Here is a 24,393-nt window from a genome sequence, read left to right as displayed (position 1 = left end):
ACACACACACACGAGTACATACAAACATGAATGAGTGCATACACCTATATGGAGTGCACACAAACATTAATGAACACACACACACACACACACAAATGAATACATACAAGAGCACACACACATGCCATAAATGAATACATACAAACATGAATGAGTGTACATGCACAAACCTAAATGAGTACAGACACGAATGAGTGCACACACCTATACTGATGAACACACACAAATACAAATGCGAGTGCATATGAATGTGAATGCGCATGCACACGAGCTGGATTAAACTATGCAGCAAAGGACAAGAAGCAGTGAGGTCTCCAGGCACAGTCAGGCTCAGCCCAGGTGCCTGAAAGGTGGGCACGGCTGGGGGGTGTGGTGGTCGGTCCCTGTGGGCAGTAGAAGGAGCTGGAAGGCAAGATGCTAAGATCTGGGGCTACAGAAATGAGTGGCCACTGGAGCTAGTCACTGTGGCTGAGGCAGGCAGAGGTCAAGATGGGAATCTCGGCAGAAAGCCAGAGGTCCCAGGCCGTCTTAAGGGCTAAGCAACTATGAGTGATGTACTTCTCGCATAGCTAACCCCGAGACTCTCCAGCCAGCATTGGCACAGGGGCCAGGCACTAGGGACCAAGGAGAGATGAATGCATGTTTCCACTTCCTTAAGGAATTCTCTCTCTCTCTCTCTCTCTCTCTCTCTCTCTCTCTCTCTCTCTCTGTGTGTGTGTGTGTGTGTGTGTGTAGGCTAGAGAAGGGCATTGGAATTTCTCACTCTATCTGGAAACCCAGTGATCTTCCCATCTCTGTTTCCCACAGCACTGAGGTTACAGGCGTGTGAGGGTCCATGCCCAGCCTTTATGTGGGTGCTGGGGGTGTGCTTATGCAGTAAGCATTCTACCCACGGAGCCATCTCCCCAGCTCCCCTATTCCCACTTATCAATGGAATCTGAGATGGTAGATCATGGGAGTGGGGTTTCAGCAAGGCCTGGGTTCGTGGCCTCAATTCTGACACATCCATGCATGCAGCCAGCAAAAGAACCAGGAGTGCTGATCTGCAAAGGCGACAAGCAAGAGCTCTTAGGCTGGCTTTTGTGTGCCTCCAAGACCGAAGATAAAGCTAATGAAGGCCTTAATTGGACGTATCTGCGGGAACTGCAGGGGTGTGAGGCATGGTGGAGCTCTGGCCTGCATTATCAGGAGAGTGTGGCGCCCAGGGGGCAGCTGCTGCGTACTCCTTGCCCCTCCCCCAGCCTGTCACTTCATTCGGCTTTGCAGGATGTCTGTGGGACCCCTGGCGCCTTCACAATGTACAGTACAGAATATATAGTACAGTACAGGCTGGGGATGTAGCTTAGGTGGTAGGGTGCTTGGCTAGTATGATGAAGCCCCTGTTTCCATCACCAGCATGGTATAAAACAAAACAAAACAAACAAACAAACCAAAAAAAACAGGTGTTGCCTCACACACCTGTCATGCCAGGACTTGAGAGGTAAGGGCAGGAAATTCCAGAATTCACATCATCCTCTGCTACCTAGAGGGTTCTGGGCTAGCCTGGGCCACATGAGATTGCATCTCAAAAACACAGCAGGGCCTGAGGACATGGCTCAGTAGACAAAATGTTTACTGCCAAACATGAGGACTGGAGTTCTGAGCCCTAGAAGCTGGGCTGGTGTGGAAGCCACTTGTAGCATTATCATTCAGGAGACAGAGACGGTAAACTGGCTAGCAGGAATAGTAGGGATTGGTGAGATGGTTCAGACAGAAACCTTGGCTCGGTAAGAGTGGAGATTGACAGCTCGGCTGAGGAATGTATTGAGTTCAGCTTTGACACATATACCACACACACAAACACACACATACATCACATACACAGCATAACATATCACACAATACACTACAAACACCATACACAACACACATGTTGTACATCCCTCACACACACACACACACACACACACACACACACACACACACCACACCACACACACACACACACACACACACCACACTATCCCCCCAAATAAAAAAAACAAACAGTAGCACAGTAGGTGGGAGGGGGCGTTCCAGAGCCCAACAGGCTGTCAGAGAGACCTGAGATAAGCAACTTGTCATAGGCCTGGACCACAGGGAAACCCTGCGTCCTGACTGTGGTTGCCATGTAACCAGCTGCCTCGTGCTCCAGTCACCATGCCTTCCCGCCATGATGGGCTGGACCCTGGAACTGTGAGTCACACAAACCCTTCCTTCCTTAGGGTGCTTGTGTCAGGGCATTTTATCTGAGGGACAAGCAGAGTAATCTACTTCCTAATCTTGTTAGCATGGACCAAGGCCAGCATATGACCTAAGCCACATGAGTCCCCCAACCTACCCTGTCCTCAGCAAGGTTACCTGGAGACACAAAGAAGGTTCTCCACAGCTTCTTATCCCGCGTGACATCCCGGATCTCCTTGGTCATGTTGATCATCCTGCCAGCCACTGGAGGGACTCTGCGGAAGTCCAGGATCCTGGTGACAAAAGGTAGGGAAAGGGTTTTTACTCTCTGGGGCTGATTCTCACTGTCCGCAGAGGCCAGCTGCTCTACCATCACTCTCCAGTCGTCTGCTACACGAGGCTCTCGGGCTCAGCACAGCCCAGAACCATCAGTGCCAGGAAGGTGTGTGCCCGTAGGGACTGAAGCCTCGGTGCCTCATTCATTGACTCTGGCCCTCATTCCAGGGCTAAATTTAAAAGGAAATTAAATTAAATTAAATTACCCACTCTTAATGGGGCTCTTTCTGCACACATTACCGCTTGCTTAATTAAATGGAGATGCCCATTGCTTGCTTTTTTTCCTGCTGACACAGGATGTAGAGATGAGTTGTCCTCGGTGGAGGGGTGGACAGAAGGGTAAGGACAGACTATAATCCTGTGATGAGGGGTCCCAGGACTTAGAGGACAGCTGCAGCCACCTCAAGCTTCATGGTTGTTTTCATGTGTGTGTACACATGTGGGTTCATACATATGGGTGCAGCACAGTAGGTCAACCTTATGTTTTTGAGACAAGGTCACTCAGCAGCCTGGAACTCACTGATTGGGCTAAACTGAGTGGTTACCAAGCCTCAGGGTCCTCTTATCTCTACCTCCCCAGCCCTGGAACTGTAAGTGTGTACCAGTATGCACTCTTTCCATATGGGTTCTGAGGCTAGAACCCATGTGCAAGCGCTTTACCAACAGAGTCATCTCTCCAGCCCCATGGCTGGTTTGAAGGTGGTAACTTGAGGAACCTCGTGATGTGGGGTCAAAATTTCATAGGTTCAGGATGCTTAAATGTCTGGTTTCTGGGGATTCCTAGTTCCCATGTAAGGTTTATGATCTACACCAGTCTCCCAGAATCCTGTGAGAAAGCAGATTCTGGCTCTAAGATGGAGCCTGGTCTAGCCAGCCCCATGACAGCTGAGTTAAGATCGATGTCTAGCCATGGCTGTGGTTCAGTCAGTCAGGAGGGTCTTGCCGGCTGAACGCAGAGCCTTACCCTTCTGCTGTTGCCTGGACAGAGGCTCCTCTGTACCTCTCAGGGATGACATCAGGGTCAGGCCCGTGAACAGCTCCTCAGGGCACAGACAGGGCCACATGGAATCTATAGTGAACCAGATTCTGCTGGGTCAGGCACTGTCCCTTAGGAGACAGGTGATAGAGCCTCCCACCTATTGTCAGTAAAACACTACTTCCTCCAAAGTGCCTTCCTGATCTGTTAAAAACCCATAATGTCCAGAGCTTCTCTCTGCCCTTGTTTCTTTCCCTTTTATTCCCAATGATACCATCTGTCATCTGCCCCTGCTGTTCCTTTCTGGGTACGGGGGGGGGGGGGTTGGTGCCTACCAGCATCATAAGTGCCACGCAGGCAGGCTGGCTCTGGTTAAGTGTACGGGTGGCTGGCTCTCCTGGGGCCTCACTTTCTGGTCTATAAGATTGGTACATGAGGCTAAGGAGACAGCATAGCCTGAGTTCACTGTCTAGCAATCAAGTGTGGTGGCACACACTCGAAATTCCAGCATTGAGGGGCAGAGGCAGATTCCTGGGGCTCACTAGCCAGCCAGCCAGCCAGCAGCCTAGCCTACTTGGGGTGTTCCAGGCCAATGAGTGATTGTGACTAGTGCAGAGTCCCTGAGGAGTGATACCTAAGGTTCTCCTATGCAGGCATGTACACGCCTGTGCACCACACACATAAACACACACACACACACTCTCTCTCTCTGATAGGCTTATGATGATTTATCATGGAGCAGTTATGGAGATAATGATGGTGGTTGCATGGATCCCTAAGGCCAGGGCCCCATGCCTCTCTGTAGGTGGCATGCATGGGTACATGGATAAATCTGGATTTGCATGGCTCTTGGCAGTGTGAAGGGAGGGGACTCAATTAATCCCCCCCTTGTGGGATACTAGTTGAAGATGTGTTACATTTGTTTATGCTGTGGAATATTTGTTCAATGATGCAAAGATGTATTGCATTCTTTTATGTTGCATTTGTTTAACTCTGTAAAGCAGTGTTACTTTGTCTATCCAAAACACCTGATAAAAAGCTGAATAGCCAGTAGCTAGGCAGGAGAGAAAAATAGGCAGAGCTGTCGGGCAGAGAATAAATGGGAGCAGAGGAAGGATCAAGAGAAGAAGAAGAGGACACCAGAGGCCAGCCACCCAGCCATAAAACAAGCCATGGCATAAGAAGGAAAGAAAGGAACATAGAATAGAGAAAGGTAAAAGCCCAGATGCAAAAGGTAGACAGGATAATTTAAGTTATGAAAAGGTAGCTTGAAACAAGCCAAGCTAAGGCCAGGCATTCATAAGCAAGAATAAGACTCCATGTATTTATTTGAGAGCTGGGTGGTGGGCATTAAAAAACCAAACCAAACCAAACAAACAAGCCAAAAGCCAAACCCAACGGTACTCACCTGTCGAGGTGGAAGGCAGCAATCTCTGCATTGTGCCTCTCATAGTCAGAGAAATAAAAAAAGTCGGGGGGCGTCTCCTGCTCCCTTGTCTGCCTGTAGAACACAGAGACAAACAAGCTGAGATGTGGGTGCAAATGGAACCCAAGCTGACACATATTTCCAGATGTTAACCAGCTAACCAGCTGTCAGAGGCTCATCATCAAGGGTTAAATGAAAGGGCCAGTGAGATGGCTCAGTGGATAAAGGTACTTGCTATCAAAGCTGAAGATCTGAATTCAACCCCAGGACCCATATGACAGGAGAAAACCAACGCCTAAAAATTGTCCTCTGACCTCCACATGTGCTGTGACATATATACTGTCCCCCCAATAAATAAATTATAGGCAGTGGGGGGGGATGGCTCAATGACTACATCACATGCTTTGGGTGCATGAGGACCTGAGTTTGATCATCAGGACCCACATTTAAACAACCAGTTCTGGGGAGGCAGACAGGAGGATCCCTGGGGCTCGATGGCTAGTCAGCCTAGACTACTTGGTGAGTTACTGGCCAGAGAGGGATTAAAAAAAAGCAAGGTTGGCCAGGTGTGGTAGCACATGCTTTTAACCCCAGCACCCAGGAGGCTGAGGCAGGCAGATCTCCCTGAGTTTCAGGAAGGGCTCATTGGGGAGGGCAGAATCTGCTCGTGAGGAAGGTGAAGCTTCACTTGGACCACACTCATGCCTTTGATGTCTGGTCAGGGTATCTGAAATGTTTGAAAGAGTATGTTGGCGATGTCTAGCCCTCAAGCAGATAACCTGGTGTCACTCACATCCACAGCTACATAAAAGCCCCCTACCTCACCAGAGACATCTTCAGAAGCCTTGGAGCAAGCCTCTCAAACTAAGGAACTTCTTGTATAAAAGGGCATGAGGTCTTGACTCTCCTTGGACTCATCCTGAGCTCTTGGAACTGTGGGAGACCAGCTGAGGAGAGCAGGGAGCTTGCTGGATGGACATGGGAACCCTTAGGTCTCCACAAGGCCCTTCCTCAGTCAGGAAATCTAAAGGCCAGTTAGTACTGGCCAGTGGCTCCCATGCACCCACTCTGAACCCACAGACATGTGACTGGTCAGTCAGCTTGGGTCTTAGCCCCATGCCTGGCTCTCTCTCTCTCTCTCTCTCTCTCTCTCTCTCTCTCTCTCTCTCTCTGTGTGTGTGTGTGTGTGTGTGTGTGTCTGTCTGTCTGTCTGTCTGTGTCTCTGTCTCTTTGTGCATGCACACATACTACTGGCTTAGCCAACTTCTCGGGGCACTAACACAAATCCTTGGAGAGTTGGATCTTGACCCTCCCTGTCTGCTTGCCAGTCAAAGACACGAAGCCAGGTGGCTTTGAAAGGTTAGTGTCATTCCACAAGAATCAAAGGTCTCCCCACTGATGTAATTTGACCTTAATGCTGTGGAATTGTTAGTCTGTCATTGCCCAGGGTCCTGTCTGAAGCAATGCTTCTAGCATGAAACCTGCTCTGCCCCCTGCTTCCACCTCAGGTCAGACAGGTGGGAATGCAGCCTGAAGGAAGGCTCACCTCTGAGGACAGATCTATCAACAGCCATGCTGTTTTCCTTTCCAGGTGTGCAAATGAGGGCCTGGAGCTCACCTTTGCCCAGATGCTCCCACAAAAGAGCTACACACACCTCCCAGTCTAGTTTCTCCTCTATAGATTCACAGCTGAATTTGCTGGGCCCTTCCAGTCCTGAGCCCCACAGTCAGGTGAGGCTACTGTCCCACACATTGGTGAGTGATGAGATTTATACACAAGGTGTGTACAAGGCTTCAGGTAGCAGGCAGTAGCCTTCCAGATGTCAGTGTGGGAAGCTGAGTGAGTGTGTATGTGTGTGCAGGGGGGGGCAGTGTGGAGCCCATAACTCTGTGGACACTACCTTGACAGGCTGATGACTGAAAATGGCAGTGACCTCACGCATGTGTGTACATGAAAACTGGAGGAATACCCTGGGTGTTGTTTCTCAGGAGCTGTCCACCTGTTTGACTTTCGCTATTGTTTGTTTGGTCCATGCCAAATGTGTCAGTGACCACTGAGGACAGGCCTCATGAGTTGCAGGGGCCCCTGGGACCAGGAAGAATTGAGCCAGGCAGTGGCTGCTGAGGGTCTGTGCAGAGCTAAGATGGTTAACTTCTGACCACTCGCTACAGGCATGCATATGCAGACACATGAGTGCCGTCACATACAAACACAGGAATTCCATGTGTATTAACGCTGTGCACATGTGTGTGTCACACAGACACACTTACAGGCTGTTGGAGACTTTGGAAGGAAAGTGTTAAACTCCTCTGATGTTTTCCAGGTCCATCTGTGAAGGGGGCCTTGAATAGGCAGCCTGACTTCTCCTACCCGCCTGAAGAGCCTCAAAGCAGGGAGGCGAGGATGGATGGGGGTGGGGCAGGGGAAACAGACGGGACTTGAACACAGCAGCAACTTTCTTCCTGGAGTGCATGGAGTGCATGGGTCCTGTCATGAATTGGCTTAATTGGTACAGTGTTTGTCCTGGGTTCTATCCCAGTGCCGCATAGACCAGGCATGACGGTGCACACCTGTGGTTCAAGCACTTGGGAAGTGGAGGCTGGAGGAACAGAAGTTCAAGGTCAGCCTGGGCTACTCTCGAGATCCTGTCTTAAGTTAAAAAAAAAAGGGGGGGGGAGGAAAACCACTAAACCTGCACAGCCACTTCTGCTGACACGAGCCCTCTTTCTTCCCACCCCTGAATGTCCCGGGAGGACAGCCGAGACCCCACCCCCACGCTGGCCTTAGCCTGTGCTGTGCCCTCTTTCCCTTCTGGGAAGCTTGACTTGGCTGTCTCCTCTGCGTGACCTACCCTGATGGGGGTGGGGGCTCCCTCCCAGGAGCACTTGGCAGGGTGACACTGGAGGGCATTGTTAGCCGGGCTCTGGGGATGAGAGTGTTCCCTCCTCAGGACCCTGAGTACAGCCAAAGGCTTGCCTCAGAATTGCTGTCTGAGGACAAAGAACAAGGGCCAGCTGACCATCACCCTGCAGTCACCTCCACTCACTGACCTGAGGATGACCAGGCAATGGACCAGCCCCTCCTGCCCACAATCTAAGCCCCTCTCTCCCTCCCCCTGCCTGCTCCTTTGAGGTGACATTTCTCAGATCCAAGTGGCTTAGAGCCCCGTGGCTCTCTGGAAGGGCCTCTGGTGTGACCTGATTCCTGGTTCCGCATCCTTGGGTTCCGATGCACACCTTCTACCCTCCACAGAAGCTGGCTGATGTCCCAGACCCTCAGCAACCCCCACCCCCATACACATCACAGCCTGCAGGTGTCCCTGACTCCTAGGTACCTCTTTACCTGGAATAATCCAAGGGTTCATAAAAGTAAACGGTGTGTTCTATTCAGAGGAGCACCTCTGTTGTTCTGAATGCCTCTTGGGCACTCTATGTCCGTTCTGACCTGGGACTCCTGGCAGTCTGTTCTTTCTTCCTTTCCAGAAGGCTCAAATGCTGCCCTGTGGAACCTTGTCCCATGAGGAGGGGCAGGAACAGGGCTTGCCTTCAGGCCTCGTTTTTCCGGCTGCACAATAGCAGAGAGTCTAAGAAGAGCCCAGAGTGGTCTCCAGGTGGAGGTGAGGTAAAGGGAGGAAGTGTCCTCAGATGCCCCCCAAATGGCCCCAAGCCACCAGCCATCCTCTGGCTCTCATTGTGCTCCACCTGGAGGCAGTTTATTCCAGACTCCCCCAAGTCTAGGATGCAGGTGGGCTGCAGTTCCCCCCGGGTCTCTCAGAGAACTCTGGTGATATGACTATGGCTTTGGATAGCTTCCACAACTTAGGGGCCAGTTTCTCTTAAAGCCAGGTTCTGAGGCTACCAGCACCCAAACTGTCCCCGAGTATGTGTGTAGAGGGGTCTGTTACAAACGAGGAACCCCACGCATCACTTCTGACCTGCTGGCCCAGAGTCCTAGTGCTGGGGCCCAGGAAGCTGCATTTTAGTAAGTTTTTATGATTTCATGCAACCAAAGTCAGGGCCACTGCTGTGGGCAATCCACAGAGGCTCTGGCCCCTGTAGGTTGGCCCCCTTATCATCCATAATGGATACTGACTTGCCTGTACCCAGCTCTCCCAGGGCACACTGATAATCTCCAACAACACACAGAAGCTGTCCTCTCGCTCCTAATTCTCCAAGAGACAACTCCGGAGCTGCCACCCAACAGATTGACTCCAGTTGCCCCCACACAACAGGTCCCTTAGACATAGGGACCCTCCTCCATTTAGCAGTCTTGTCCTTGAGGCTGGGTGGTGGCCCATGACTATTATTCCAGCACTGGGAAAGCTGAGGCAGGGGTATCACATGTTTAAAGCCTATTTCCTACAGAGTGAGTTCAAAACCAGCCTGGGCAACTTAAGATGACCCTGTCTCAAAAGACAATATAATACTGTAATCATGGTAACTTACGCTGGCCACCATGTGTACGGCTGACCTGCAACACAGCAAACAGGCCGTGGCCCGTGGGAAGCAAGGGCAATTGCACTGGGATCTAGCTATGCTGAGGTTACACTTGGCCATAAGGCCTCTAGACTCTACTTCTCCCCATTACCCAAGGCCAGCTCTAACCTGAACCCTCCAGAGGTTTCTGGAACCTGCCACAGACTCTACCCTACTCCACAGCATGGTGTTCCTGGGAACCGTTTCCCGCCCTTCTGAGGCCTTGACCCTAAAGCAGGGCCGATCTGTGTTGAGGAGGCCTTAGAACTCAGGTTCTGGAGGTCTGTAGGACAGCTTCCTAGTGGATGTAGGTTCAGGAGAGGCAAGAATGGAAGAAGCTGGGTCTTCTGGAAGATGCTGATAAAGGACCACTGTGTCAGGTCTGCAGTGAGATCAGGTGGGAAGTGAGGACCTTCCTTAGGGGACACTTGAAAAGTGCCAAGAACACAAACTTCAGCCTGGCATCTAGCAGAGTTCCTGGTGGGCAGCTGGGTTTCAGAACTATATGCTGCCAGAGACAAGCCCAGGTCACTAACAGTGATACACAGAGGCATCTCTGGAGTTACTACAGCCAGTGTTGCTACAAGACCTGGATGTTGCCCCTCATGTCCTTTCAGAGACTTGCTGCCTAGTGCACTCTCACCTCTGGCTGGCTGACATTGGCTGCCTTTGCTCCGCAGAAAGAATATCTGCCTCTGGCCAACTTCAAGGTGGGGCACTGGAAAAGTACCAGGCCCGCTGTGCCCCAGGCAGAGGACACATTTGGTGGACCCAGTCCCTCAAGTCTCAAGAGCACTCAGGTATGGCAGGCAGGTGCAAGGGTTGGCCTTTTCTTCCAGAAGGTAAAGATGTTATCAGACATTCAGTTGGCTAGGTACCCAGAACAAGGAGATGCCTAGACCAGGGGAGGGATAGGGCCACCAGGAATTATGTTTCCTGGAAGAGGAGGGGTCTTTGAGTAGGCTGGGGACCCATGGCCCAGGTTGGCCACCAACAGCTAGCTCCCTGCAGGTTAGCCCATCCAGATGGCCTCATTGTGGTGGAGCTACTTGCCACCAGCTGGAGCAACATAGCCATCTCAGCAAGTGGCAAGTAATATGCTCACCCAACAGGCTTAGCATGGACAGCCTGATTGTGTTTGGGGAAACCCAAGGACTAGGTGGCCAGTGGGCATAATTCCCCTAACAAGGATCTGTTAGTCACAGGGAACCCCCCACCTTGGCCTCTAAGATCAAAGTCAGCTCCAGACAGCCACACCTGGCCTTCATCCTCAGGTCATCAGCTGCAGAAATTGCAGATCTGGCTTTTTAAACCACCAGATGGGGCTGGAGAAGAGGGTCACACCAGCCATGCTCTGTGCTGATGGCTTCAAGCAGGGTAGTTTGCATTCTAATCACCTTGGATTGAGGAGTGAGGGGACCCAGGAAACCCAGAGCAAGGTGCTTGAACACAGGAATGCTTATAGCATCACACAACTCCACACTGGTCACCAAAGGCCACTAGAAAGGCAGGCATCAAGGTGCCTACAACCTTCCACATTCTCTTTCCCTTGACTCTGGGGTCGAAAACTAAGACTCCTTGAGAACAACTTCTCTGAGCTCTGACGAAAATCCAGTCAAGTGTTGATTGTGTTTATTCATAGTGACGTGAGAACGGGTCCCCCTGTACAATCCACCAGGCTGAGTAATGATTCTGCAATGATGTCCACACTGGAATCTCCCGGAATCTGAGCACACAGCTCCTCATGGGGAAAAGGAACTCAGCACACACTATTGGGGGAACTTAGCATCATTTTCCTCATGGCATAGCTAAGGAAACCAAGGCAGAGTTAGGGAAAAACCTGCTCCAGGCTAGGAAGAAGAAGAGCCAAATTTTGCAGCTGAATGGGTTGACACCCCAAGTCCTGGCATTGAGCCATAAAGCAGTGCTGGCTACAAACCAGGTCTAGGCCTAGGGCTGACTGCCCACGCCCTTTCTGGGGCCAGCTGAGGCAGCAGTGATGCTTGGCTACAGGGCAGAGAACCAGCTGGGACCAGCCTGCTCCCCCCTGGCTGTAGTGCCAGCAGGCTTCTGTGGACCTTCCAATTGTTCACAATATGCATGCCAATCAGTTTGTTGTTGACAACTGTGAATACCCACAGAGAACCTTCTAGATGTTGGGCTCTGTCCTCAGGGCACCAAGTGTGTTGCCTCATTTGCTCTTCACAGTTCTGTGAGCAGTGTTGTCAGAAGCCCATTCCACAGATGGAGAAGATGCCAGAAGATGGAACTCAGAGATCTGGAACTCAGAGAAGGTGCCAGAGGACACCAGCTGGGAAGCTGGGAAGCCAGAGAGAGGCTGTCTGCATAGCCACATCCTCCATCAACCTTAGATCTCCTGTGTGAGCCCAGCCATCTAGATCAATGGTTCTCAACCTGTGGGTCATGACCCCTTGGGGTCAGACAACAGTTTTACAGGGATCACCTATAATGTTTACATTACAATTCATAATAGTAGAAAAATTACAGTTATCAAGTAGTTGTGTAAATAATTTTGTGGTTGGGGGTCATCACAACATGAGGATTGCATTATTAGGAAGGTTGAGAACCACTGATCTAGACTGTGGAGGGAGCTCTCTGTTGACTTAAACTAAAAGGAACTTATCCTGTCTGCGTTGATGGAGGATCAAGTCCAGGATCAACCCTAGGCAGGGAAGCTCCCTCCAGAGATGTCAGACATCCCTTGGCTCATGGCTTCATCACTCCATCCCTGTCTGTCTTCACAGAGTTGGCTTTCTGTGTTCAGCACCTCGTATTCCTTTTCAGCTCCCATGCACAAAAATGTGTAATTCTAAGAGGAGTGCTAGAAAATTCAGGTGCTCACCAAATTCTTAATACACATCTTCAAAGATTCTATTGCAGGATAAGGACAGGTGGCTGGATGGAGGGGTGCATTCGCAGGGAAAGTGTTTACCTTGAAAGTACAAGGACCTGAGTTTGATAACCACACAATCCAGGTGAAAATGACTCTAGTTTAATTGGTAAGTCCCAAGACAGAAGAGATCCTATCACTGAGGTACACACACACACACACACACACACACACACGAATAAAAAAGATAAGAGGACATTTACAAGGGATTAGGAGCTGATGTTTTGGGGCATTCCCTATCCCGGGGCTGATGTCAAGAACACAAAACCTCAAGGAAGACAAGACACCCCCTTTCCTGCTAAGTGCACAGTGGGTCCCTGACTCACCAAATGAAGGCGTGGAGGCAGAAACCAGCCCTTCTGCCTCCAGTAATCTTCCTGTCACTCACACAGCAGAAAACAGCCCCCTTGTCATTAGGGAGATATATTAAGCTATTTAATACTAGGCTTTCTGCAAGTGAATGTTCTGGAAGGTGAGGGGGCTTCTCCTTGGCAGAAGATCAGTGTGACCTTCTGTCCTGGAGTGTTCAGAGATGCTTTATGTGAAATGTGGCATTTCTCATTTCAGCCCCGTGGGTGCCATTGTGTACTGGTCTTGTTTAAAGCCGCAGGCACTGTGTTTGCACAGCAGCCTCTCTCGGGTGGAGCACATATGGGCCATGTCTAAGTTGGAGTGAACTACATCTGCAGACAGTAGTGGGACCCATGGGCCTGGCCAGGTGGCTGCTCTTTCCTGGTCTTTCTACTGGCTGCAGATGAGAGTCAGAGGCAGGGAGCCCCAGAGGACTGGGTGGGTGGGTGGTGGCAGTGATGTGTCACAGCTATTTGTGCACTGGCAGGGACTTGTACCAAGAGTCCCCAGAAGGCCAAGTCCTCACAGTGAGAGGGGCTGCGACTCTTTGTGCCCCATCCTTGAAGTGGACCAGCTCCCTTTGTGTCTGGAGGTGGGGTGGAGGATCCCTTTGGTAGGATAATTCCTGCTGGCTGCCTCTGGATGATCCTGGAAGGCCATGGGCAGCCTGTCTGAGTGCCTGCATTGTTTCTTGCCCAGATGGCTTGAGTACCCTAAGGCCTCTCAATCTCCAGCAAACTCCAAGGCCAAGATAGGTGAGCTTTCCCAGGTGTGGTAACCTCAAGTAGCATGGTCTTGGTCATCATGGTTGGCTTTATAACATGGAAACCATCACATGCCAGCACATGTCAACAGTTCTAATGCTGAGTGGTGGCCATTTACTGAGCTACCACTGTGAGGCAAATGGAAACAGTCAGGGACAGGAGGCTGACAACCCAAAGAAGCTGTGTAAGCATTGGCCAGATGGTGTCTTGCTTCTCCCTGGGGTAGCATTACACCACAGCTCTGTAAGAATGGAAGCCGTCAGATGGGACCCATTACCCTCCCTCACCCACTGGTGAGAGGTTTGCATTCAGGCCAGGCTCCATGCCCCACTGAGTCATGACTATCATGAGCCCAGTTTCCTAAACACCTTAGGGGTGTCTAAATCAGTAGCTTATAGTGCTCAAAATTGTCATAATGCAGGGTCCCAGTGACTTTGCAACCTGGAAGATTCCTAGGTCTCTATGGAGAATCTGTTCTTCAGAGCTCAGGGCCCAGAGGCACCATGACACCCCAACCCTGCTTCTTTATGTTGTTCTATTGTAGTGCAAGGAATATTACCAGGGCTTCACACATGCTAGGCAGGTGCTCAACTACTGAGCCCCACCCCAGCCCCTCACTGGGGGATTCTAGGCAGGTGCTCAACCACTGAGCCACACCCCAACCCCTCACTGGGGGATTCTAGGCAGGTGCTCAACCACTGAGCCACACCCCAACCCCTCACTGGGGGATTCTAGGCAGGTGCTCTATCACTGAGCCACACCCCAGCCCCTCACTGGGGGATTCTAGGCAGGTACTCACCACTGAGCCACACCCCAGCCCCTCACTGGGAGATTCTAGGCAGGTGCTCTACCACTGAGCCCCATACCCCTAGCCTTCTTTTTACTTTAAAATTTTGAGATCAGGTCTCTCTAAGTTGCCCAGGCTGGCCTTGAACTTACAATTCTCCTGCCTAAGCCCCCCACTAGGCCTGGCAGGTTTATTTGCTTGTTTTGGGATTCCCAACAGGCACACAGGACAGAAGGTCTTCCTCCCATTCTTCTGTTGTTACCTGGTGAGTCCTGTTCACCAACTGTGGCTGCTTCTCCACTGGCTCTGACAGTCTGGTTATGCAGCCAGAGCTTCAGAACCCAGTGGGGAAATGCTGGGATTCGGATCACCAGGACTCTTCAAACTCCAGGCACAGCCAGCTCTTCCCAGTGGGGTGTAGGAAGTAGAGCCAGCTGGCCTCTACAATAGCTGAGAGTGAATTATAGCAGAGTCTCCCTGCTATGGTCAAGTCAATGAAACTCAATGATGACTCAAAGGTTTGTAACTTTGGGAAATTTGAAGTCATGCCAAGATGACCAACAAGAGGCAAACTAGATTTGAAAAGCACAGAGGAGGGCTGGGAAGATGACTCAACCGGTAAAATACTGCTGCACAAGTCTGAGGACCTGAGTTCAAATCCCCGGCACCCAAGTAAAACTCCCAATAGAGTCACATGCAGCTGTAAACCTAGCACTGGGGAGGTGAAGACAGATGGATGCCTGGGGTTTGCTGGCTGCCGACCTAGCCGAATGGTGGGATCCGGCTTCGGTGAGTGATCCCAGCTCCAAAAATAATGTGGAGAGTCATAGAGAATTGACTTCTGGCCTGTACATACATGAGCACCCATGTACACACATGTGCATACCCATGAACATCCTCTCAAAACAATAGAATTGGGCTGGGGACAGGCTTACTGGGTAAAGGGCTTACTGTGCAAATGAAAGGACCTGAATTCAAATCTCCAGCATGCATGTAAATAATAAGCTGGCATGGTGGCCCTCAGTGATCCCAACCTTGGGAGACTGAGATGGGGTTGCCTAGCCATAAGTTGCCTACCTACACTAATTAAATCTTCAAGTTTTGGTTTCAACTGCTCAATAAATATATGAGGTGGAGGTATATATCTATCTCTGGCCTCCGTATGTGCCCACATCTCACACACGCATGCACGCATATCCCAAATAAATAGAATAAAATAAAATGGCATAGGGTGGACTTGTCTGAAGTTAGAGATCTCTTATAATTTTGAAACTCTCATTAGCTCAGCTTGGAGGGGGACAAAACAGAATGAAATGGGGCTCTCTGGGTTCAGAGGCACAGAGCCCTAGTCTCTCAGTCAATTCATTTAAAGGATATATATATATATATATATATATATATATATATATATATATATATATATCCTAGACACCAGTAATGCTGAAGCTAGAGATAAAATATTTAGCACAAGTTGCTGCTATCATCTTGTTTCCCCTCCAAGGAGCCCTCGATGTTTAGAAAATATCAATAGGGAAATAAACTGAGCCTGGAGCCAGGAGCTCACATCTCAGACCATTCTCCGGCTTAAGGAAGGTCTTAAATCTAGAGTTTCCTTTGGGGGCTATTAAAAAATAACAAAACAAAAAACAAAAACGGAACAGAACACAAGACTAAAAATGAGCAGATCTAATCGAACTGTTTCAGAATGACCCCCCTCCCTTTCATTTTCTTCCCCTGGAATGGAAAGAGGAAAATTAAGACAGTGTTTCCTACCCTCCTTTTAATCTTCTGCCCCCATCCTGACACTGTGGGTTCCCTAGCGACTGTCATAGCCACAGACAGAAGAAAGATGACACTTTCCTGGTGGCTGTTAGAAACAACTTGGGAGAAAATGACTGGCTGGAATTTTCAAAAGTGTAGGGGGAGGGGGTGGCCTTCCCTGGAGCCTCTGGAGGAAAGTCCCAGGATGAATGGTGCTGAGGTCCCCAGGAGGTCACCAAGGGCATGAGGGCTCAGCAGGTGCAGCCTGTGGCTTTGCTCTGAGCTGGCTTTGTTGGGTTTTGTAATTCATTCTTGTCCCTGCCCTGTTTCCCAGCATTGCTATACGATTTGTTAATAATTCCTTTTTATGGTATTAAGTAAATTGCCTTCCAGCTGTTGAGTGAGAATAGGAGCTGGCTAACTGCTGAGGTCAGCCTCAGACAAGGCCATTTTGGCCATTTGGGACCTCTGGGTGCGGGGTGGGGATAGTGGGGGCTTAGAAGCCAGATGACCATAGCTCAGGCATTAAGATGGGGACATGGCTGGGGATGTGGCTCAGTCAGTAGGATACTTGTCTATCATACACACGGCTCTGGGTTCAATCCCTAGTAACCAAAACCAAGCCAAGCCAAATCAACCAACCAACCAACCAACCAACTAACCAAACAAACAAACAAAAAACCCCAAGAGTGATGGCACATACCTGTAATCCCAGGCCTTAGGACGTCAAGGCAGGAGATCACAGGTTCAGTGCCATCCTGGGTCATATAGTGAGTTTGAAGGCAGCCTGACATGAGTCTTGTCTCAAAGAAGAAAGAGAAGAAAGAGTGATAGGAACAGCCTGAAGACCTGTGCTGACTAGACAGACTGTGGGGTGAAGGCTACGGTGAATTCTAGCTCTGCAGACACATGGTCCAGGGGCAGTTCCTGCCTGTGCTCAGCGTCCTTGTCTGCCGATGCACCAGGACGTCATGGCTCTTGTGGAGCTGGCTGAGACCTCGTCACTGAACTGGAGTTAGCATGAGTTAGTTCTTGGCCAGTCTTTTCCAGAGGCTCAAGAGGGACAGAGATGGTAGCTGTACCCTGCACAGCTGGACACGGGGACACTTAGAAGGAGAAAGGCTACAAGGCTCCTGCTGAACAAAGCAGGGATGGCAAGGGAGACTCTTTCCCAATGGTCCCAGGTGGCACACTGATTGGCCAGCTCCACCCCTGCCTTTCACAAAAGATCATCTGTGATGTTGTGGACCTCATTAATGTCTGCTTGTTCTGCTGACAATGGTCTGACCTCAGCAGCTAGCAGTTGTTAGAGGTGTAGGCAGACTAGGAGCTGAGGGTATGCTCCTGCCTGCGGGAAGGCTCTGAGCTCAGGCTCAGCTGACGACAGGTTCCCTATGGGGGGCAGCGCACAGGCCTCTGAGGCCCCAGCAACCCTGCTGTGTCCCAGATCTTCTGCTTCCTGGATCTCTAGGCTTGCTCTGTCAGGGTTATTGCTTGCTTGTTTTTGAAATTAATACAGATCATGTTCTTATGACTACAAACATAATTCCCAGATCTGGAAATGACTCAATTGTATACACCTGAGCCAGTGTTGTACTATCCATGGCAGGAAGGTCATGCTGAGTGCTCCAAAGAGAGCAGCAGTTAGGACGGCCCTCCACACCAGCAGCCCTCTGCAAAGTCACTGCAAGGACATGTCCATACCCCACAGCATCTGCCTCACAGTCCAGGTCCCAGCTGCCGACTTGGCTCTGACCCACATAAACGTGCACATGTTCACAAACGAGCATGCACATGCAACAAACACACATGCATCAGATAGGAACAATGCAATATACACCCACATGAAGGAGCATACAGAATAAACACCCATACACACAAGCACACACATGTAATAAACATGAGCACATAGAACCATATGCATGTAATTCATACATGAATATATATATGCACATGCCCATATAAGAACACACACACAATACATGCCCACACATGTACAATATATACTCATACAAGAACATATGCAAGAAATACACAATCACATGAACATGCATGGTATACTTACTTATGTACACAAGCACATACACATATATATGTACACACAGCTGTACACTCTCATGCAACATGTACAACCTATGCATGCATGTTCCCCACATGTTGTATACCCTTACATGGGTGTTCCTCACATCTCAGTTACCTCCACAGGGTCTCTCCCCTCTGGCTTGCTCAGACGTGGGTCCTGTGTCTCCAAGCTCTCAACAAACCCCAGTGGTAACCTCCTCCCACCACCCAAGCCCGGGGGGGGGAGAGGGCGCTGCAGGACTTTCCTTACCAGTCATCTGCTCCCTGCAACAATGCCTGGAAATCAGTCCACAGGCCTCGGGGAGAGGCTTGAGAAATTAGAGACTAGGATGTCCAGAGATGCTGGGCTGCTGTGAACCCTGGTTCCCTTCATCCTCATGCCAGTGGCCTGGTGCGGGGGCCCTATTGCTCATGGGATGTTCTCATGACACAACCCCACCCCCAAATGCCTGTGCTCAGCTGAGGGATACTCTAACCAGCAGGTCATATCACAGCACAAACACAGAACGACCGGCTTACATCCCTCTGGCTCTCAAGTCTTTGAGTGGCCTCCATGACTCTGCCCATCCGTAAGCTGCCCACTGTTCCTGATGCTCATGTCTTTGCTACTCCAGGGTCTCCTGTGTCTGATTCCTCCCACAGGGCCACAGAGTTGTAACTCTTGGCCCTGTGTCTGCAGCTTTGCTTCTGATGCCATCTCCAGCTCTTACTGCCCAGTGTGGGTCAGGAGGCATCAGAGGAAAGACTGCCATAGCCCATGTTTCCACCAGGTGCCATTCAGAAGGTGCCTTGGCACCTTCAAAGTCTCCTGTGCAATCACAGGTCCTGCCTGCAGTCAGTCCCCCCAATCCTGTTTTGGGGTGTTCTCAGAATCTGTCTGCTCACGAGTGGCTTTGCACATACAGTGTATAGAGTGGGTGGCAGGGTGGCCCTGCCAGTCCCTAGGCCCTCCAACCATATTCTATGTCCCTCTGTCTGGGCGTGCTCCACTCTAATAGGACCTACTCCCCTCTGAAGTGCCTTTCACTCTTCTGTGTTCACCACCTCACAGGGCGGCTCAACAGACACTCAGAGAGAAAGCCCAATGGGTATGCCAGGTGGGGGCTGGGGCCACACAAGGCCTTTCCCATGGACTCTGACACCCAGGTTTAGGAAGGGTACCTTTCAGACAAGTTTCATGTGCCAGAGGTCAGCTGCCTGGAGCGTGGCGAGTCACAGAACAACCCAGACAATATGAGGGGGCCCAGGAGGGCTCTTGATGAATGAATGAGTTAAGGTCTAAAGTTCTGACCTGGAGTCCCCACTGAGGAGCACATGGAAGCCTCAGGAAGCCAGAAGGCCAGGCCACAGTACAGCCAAGGATGGGCACAGGCTGGGAGGCCAAGTGTGAGCTGACAGTACACACAAAAGGGTCCTTGTCTGCTTCTGGTCAGGCCCAGGCCTCTGCTGGCTCCACACCTGTGACCAGGATTGGGCAATCTGTTTGTTCTGGGGCCCAGTGAAGGCACAGGCAATGAAAGCATGAGCTGTTCCCCACTCGGCCAGGACATCCTTGGAAATCTCTAACCCTGCTCACTGGACTTCAGACGTGAGTGTGCCTGAGCCTTGCCACGGCCATCGCTGTATGACCCTTTGCTCAGCCTGTCAGACATAACTCACTGAAGTCCCCTGCCTACCCCAGGAACATGCAGAGGTCTCCTGCTCACCCCAGGAACATGCATATACTCTTTCCTGACTTTAGAGCTTTTTTTGAGCCCCTCCCCCACCAGCCCAGGACCACACTAAGGCCTCCTGCCTGGAGGCTCAACATCTAAAACTCCTGCCCTTCTCAGAATGGTTTCTGACCCCAAGCCAGAGCTCTCTGAGACCTTTCTGCTGTCTAAGGCACTCAGGCACTCCCTTTTTTTTTTTTTTTTCCAGATTTATTTTATTATTTTGTGACTGTTTCTATTGCATGTATTTAAGTGCACCATGACTATATCTGGTGTCCGTGGATGTCAGAAGAGGCATCAGATTCCTTGAGGATGGAGTTACAGATGGTTCTGAGCTGCCATCGGGTGCTGAGTCCTGGGCAAGAGCAACCAGTTCTCCTCACTGCTGAGCCATCTCTCAGTCCAGTCTCTGCTGCTCTTGACTTCCCTTCCTTCACTTACACATCAGATCCTTGGGTCAAACCTGGTTTTGTGCATCGGTGACATGGACAATGTCTCCACCCCATCCTCCCTTTTTCACCTTCCGCCAGCTCTTCCCCAAACCCTCCTTACTGGTGACCAGGCTTCCTGTTACCAAGAAAAGAAACACACAAAGAAAACAGGCCCATAGTGCCACATGCACCTTCCCTGGATGGTGTGCAAAGGCAGATGCTCTGTGCCTGGCCACTCAGTGACTTCAGAGGTTTCGGAGCAAGTCATGCCCCATGCCCATCGGGGTTTAGGTTGTACCAGCCTACGTTGTAGGTCCCCAGCCTGTTATCCGCCACCTCCTGCTTCCTGACCAGTCTGAAGTTGAGCCAGGCCAAGGACACGATCCACACAGAAAGCATGGGAGGCCATCCACAATCCTCAATGTCTGCCATGAGGGCTAACTAGACTCAGTCTAGGGTATGGGGTTCCCACTGTGATCTCACTGAAGACAGTGAGGCACATTATAGTGTCAAAGGGCCACACTGCTGGGCCCAGTGTAGACCACTGGGGTCACCAGCATACGGTACAACACTGGGAAAACCCCCAGGGGTGCTGGACATGCTGGCAGATGCCTATAATCTTAGCACTCAAAAAGCTGGTGCAGGAGGATTACTGTAAGTTTAAGGCCACCTGAAATACAGAGTGAGTTCTAGGCCAGCCTGGGCTAGCCTCTTTATCAGACAATGTCTGGATCTAGGCTCAGGCGGCCTTTCCTCCAAGCACGCGTGCCCCAAGGGCCTGGTACCTAAGCCAGGAATCCTGGCTTTATACCCTGGCCTGTGGCCTGCCCCTTGTTTACTTTCAAGCCTTGCTCTTCCACCATTAAGGAGAGTCCATCACAAAATAACCCACATGTGATATCCAGGGATGTCAAAGAACGGGATATGTGCTAGAGCTGGCATTTATATAAAGCCACCCAACTGCCCACAGCCACCCAAACCACCCAGTCACATAACCTCACCTGCCACACAACCGCCCAGTCACAAGACCACCCATAGTCACAACCCATCCAATCACACAATTGCCTATAGCTACAAAACCGCCCAGTTAACAATGCTGCCCACCGTCCCACAACCACCTACGGGCATCCAAATGATCTAGAAGTACTCAAGTCACACAACCACCCACAGCCACGTAACTGCACAGCCACTCAGCTGTCCAGGACATCTTAAATCAGATCCCACTTAGGGTGGCCCTTCTCCACACAACTACAGACACCTCAACCCCAGCCCACAGGTATGGACAGCTCTGAAAGGTGGTGGTGACCTTTGGGCCTGTCTGGTCAGGAACCAGGTAAGATGTGGAATATGCTGTCACACTGGCCAGAAGCAGAGATGTTTCCCAGGCTGGGGTCAGCTTCCACAAGCCACCTGTGGGCCACTCAAGGTGAATACTTCCTGAGAGCCACTCAGCAATGTGCAGAATGCTCTTTCCAGTCCCCTGAGAAATGAAAGCAAGTGCAGCTAGGAATCAAATGGGCGAAACACAGGTTATGTGCAGGATGGAGAACTGTCCCCCTGCCTTGTGGAGTGACCTCCTCCCGAGAGATGAGCCTTCTGGGAGGGAAGGGCCCTGGGCCCTATGCCCCAGCTGTACACGGGAAAGGGAACAGTCTGGAAGGATGGCTCACACAGTAAGTTTTGTGGCTAGGACTTGACCTAGAGGTGTTCCTCTGTGCTCTACCTGGATGCCCCAAGTGGGTCCCCAAATGCCATCAGATACAAGGCCAGAGGCTCTCTCTTCTTCAGTTGCTCCCCTGTCATATCATTGTGCCCAGAAAAGGGCCTGTACTGGTTAGTTAGTCTTCGACAACTCAGCATAAATGAGAGTCACTCTGGAAGAGGACACCTTAACTGAACAACTGCCTCCATCATATTAGCCTGTGCGCTTGTCCATGAGGCATTGTTGATTGACGTGAAAGGGCACAGGCCAATGTGGGTGGCGCCATCCTTGGGCAGGTGGTCCCGGGTTGTACAAAAAAGCAAGCTGAGCAAGCCATGGGTGTCATCCAGTGAACAGTGTTCCTCCATGGCTTTCAGTTCCCACTTTGAGCTCCTGCCTGCCCTCCCTCAATGAGGAACTGTAACCTGTAAGCCAAATAAACCCTTTCCTCTCCTAGTTGCCTTTGGTCAGTGTTATATTCCAGCAACAAAGAACCGACGAGAAGAGTTTCCTGGATGTCCTCCTCCATCACACTGCCCAGCCTCCATGGGTAACCTCTTCCCCTTCCTCACTCCCCCACATTCACTCCCCACAGTCTCCTTCCTCTCTCCTCAGCTCACCCATCCTGTACTGAGGCAGGAAATGTGCACCTGACACCCCAAATACTGATCTGAGCCAAGGGCCAATGTCTAGGCCCTGAATGTACAGCCTCCGATCAGGCTGCTTCCCGGACTCATGTCCATGCTCAGAGCTCACCAGACCCCACAGGAATGTGTGGCCCCTGTCTTTCAGCATGGCACCCCTTCAGCATGCAGCCCTGAGCACTTGGTAAGCAGCTGGAGGGGGCGGGGCAGGGGGAAGGAGCTGAAGTTCACTGTGGACAGCCATGTCCAGCATCTGATACCATGAAACCCGTGCTTCAAACAGAGCAGTTGAAACCTTGCAGGGACCCGATCCTGATGGTGCCAGCCAACCTCTTGGACTGTGCACACGGCTCCTCCTGTGGCCTGGACATATCTGACCTTCACTTGTCCTTCACACTTACCACGGCCTCCCCAAAGGCTGCTGCCAGCTGAGTGTTCTTGCAAGGCTGTGCTTCCTTCCAGCCCTGACCCTCCTGACCCTCCCCAGGGAAGCCTGCTGGTCCATCTACCCCACCCCACAGGAGCTATTTCTCCCATGCATTCTATGCATGACTGCATAAGCAGAATTCATAGCTGCCGAGGTGGGCCAGATACACACTTTACCTGCTCCCCAACTCAGCACACAAGTGATCTATGTCCAGGGGTCACAGCCCTATGGCTTTCCCATGAACCTGGACCTTGAATCAAGTCTGTGCCAGCCTCAACCCAGAAGCTCTGGAAGTTCCTGCTGCAGGTAGGTGAGTATTTCTGCCTTGAGTTGGTCATGCCACATCAGGGGCAGGCAGCCTCTGGCATGCCTGGAAGGTTCTTTTCCAAGAAACAACTTGATGTTTGTACTGTTGAGGCCTGCAGCTGACCCCACCCTGCAGAGTTCTGCTCCTGTGAGTGGCCTCTGGGGAAACATCCAAGGCTATTCCTAGGCTAACTTCCAAAAGTAGACTTGGGATGAGCCTTCAAGTCCTTATCTTACAAGGCTTTGTGGACAGATAACTGAGTCCCAGTGAGGCTTCATGGTTTCTCTGATACACACACACACACACACACACACACACACACACACACACACACACACACGTTAAAGTTTAAATAGCTCACTGAAAGCACAAATGACAAAAAAATGGACACCCTAAAACCTGAAAGCCTATATTTCAAAAGACACCATCTATGTGTAAGAGTCATTTAACCCTTTGATAACAGAGATAGATAACCAGCCAAAAAGACGGCCAGGGTGCTGAACTGGTGTTATCTCCAAAGAAGATGTATAGATGACCAACAGGCTCTTGAGAAGACTCTGGTGACCTTGGCCATCAAGAAAATACAAATCAAAGCCACTTCGAAATCCCCTCTCACACTCATGAGGACAACTGTCATCAAAGGTAGATGACAAGATGTGCTGGTAAAGACTGGGGGAGCTGACACCCGGACTATGCAGTGGGATTATAAAATGGCACAGCTACCATGGGAACTAGATGCAAACAAATGAGAATGCTAAGAGAGATCCAGTGGCCTTCCAAGGCTTGTGTCTCAGACCCAAACCATGGGCACCGCCAAATTGGTAAAGTAATTGCCTTGCAAGCATGAAGAACTAAGTCTGGTGCCCAGAACCATGTGAAAACATCAGGCGAGGTGGCTCATGATGGTAATCCCAGTGCTAGGGAGGTGGAGACAGACAGATCTCTTGGGCTTCCTGGCCAGTCCTCCTAGTAAGTTCTAGGTTAGAGAGAGACCCTGCCTCAAAGGAGGCTGATGGTGTTTCTGAAGACGACACCCAAGGTTGTTCCCTGTATAACAACAATACATGCTATAAAATGGGGTTCTCTGGGCAAAACAAA

At 50.7% G+C, this 24,393-nt stretch overlaps 1 protein-coding gene across 1 annotated transcript in view; it reads right to left on the bottom strand.

Annotated features, from left to right (window-relative positions):
* The window catches only part of Fam20c (FAM20C golgi associated secretory pathway kinase), a 50,601-nt gene that overhangs the window by 10,399 nt on the left and 15,809 nt on the right, over positions 1–24,393 (bottom strand). The window contains exons 4-5 of the mRNA XM_051205549.1: positions 4,923–5,015; positions 2,380–2,495 (exon numbers count right to left, since the gene is read on the bottom strand). Coding sequence (XP_051061506.1) covers positions 2,380–2,495; positions 4,923–5,015 — 209 coding nt within the window. The remainder of the gene's footprint in view (positions 1–2,379; positions 2,496–4,922; positions 5,016–24,393) is intronic.

This window comes from Phodopus roborovskii, unplaced genomic scaffold (assembly GCF_943737965.1).
Source record: "Phodopus roborovskii unplaced genomic scaffold, PHOROB, whole genome shotgun sequence".
NCBI classification, from domain to species: domain Eukaryota; kingdom Metazoa; phylum Chordata; class Mammalia; order Rodentia; family Cricetidae; genus Phodopus; species Phodopus roborovskii.
Note: the sequence above shows the minus strand (reverse complement) of the source record. Positions and strands in the feature narration are given on the sequence as shown.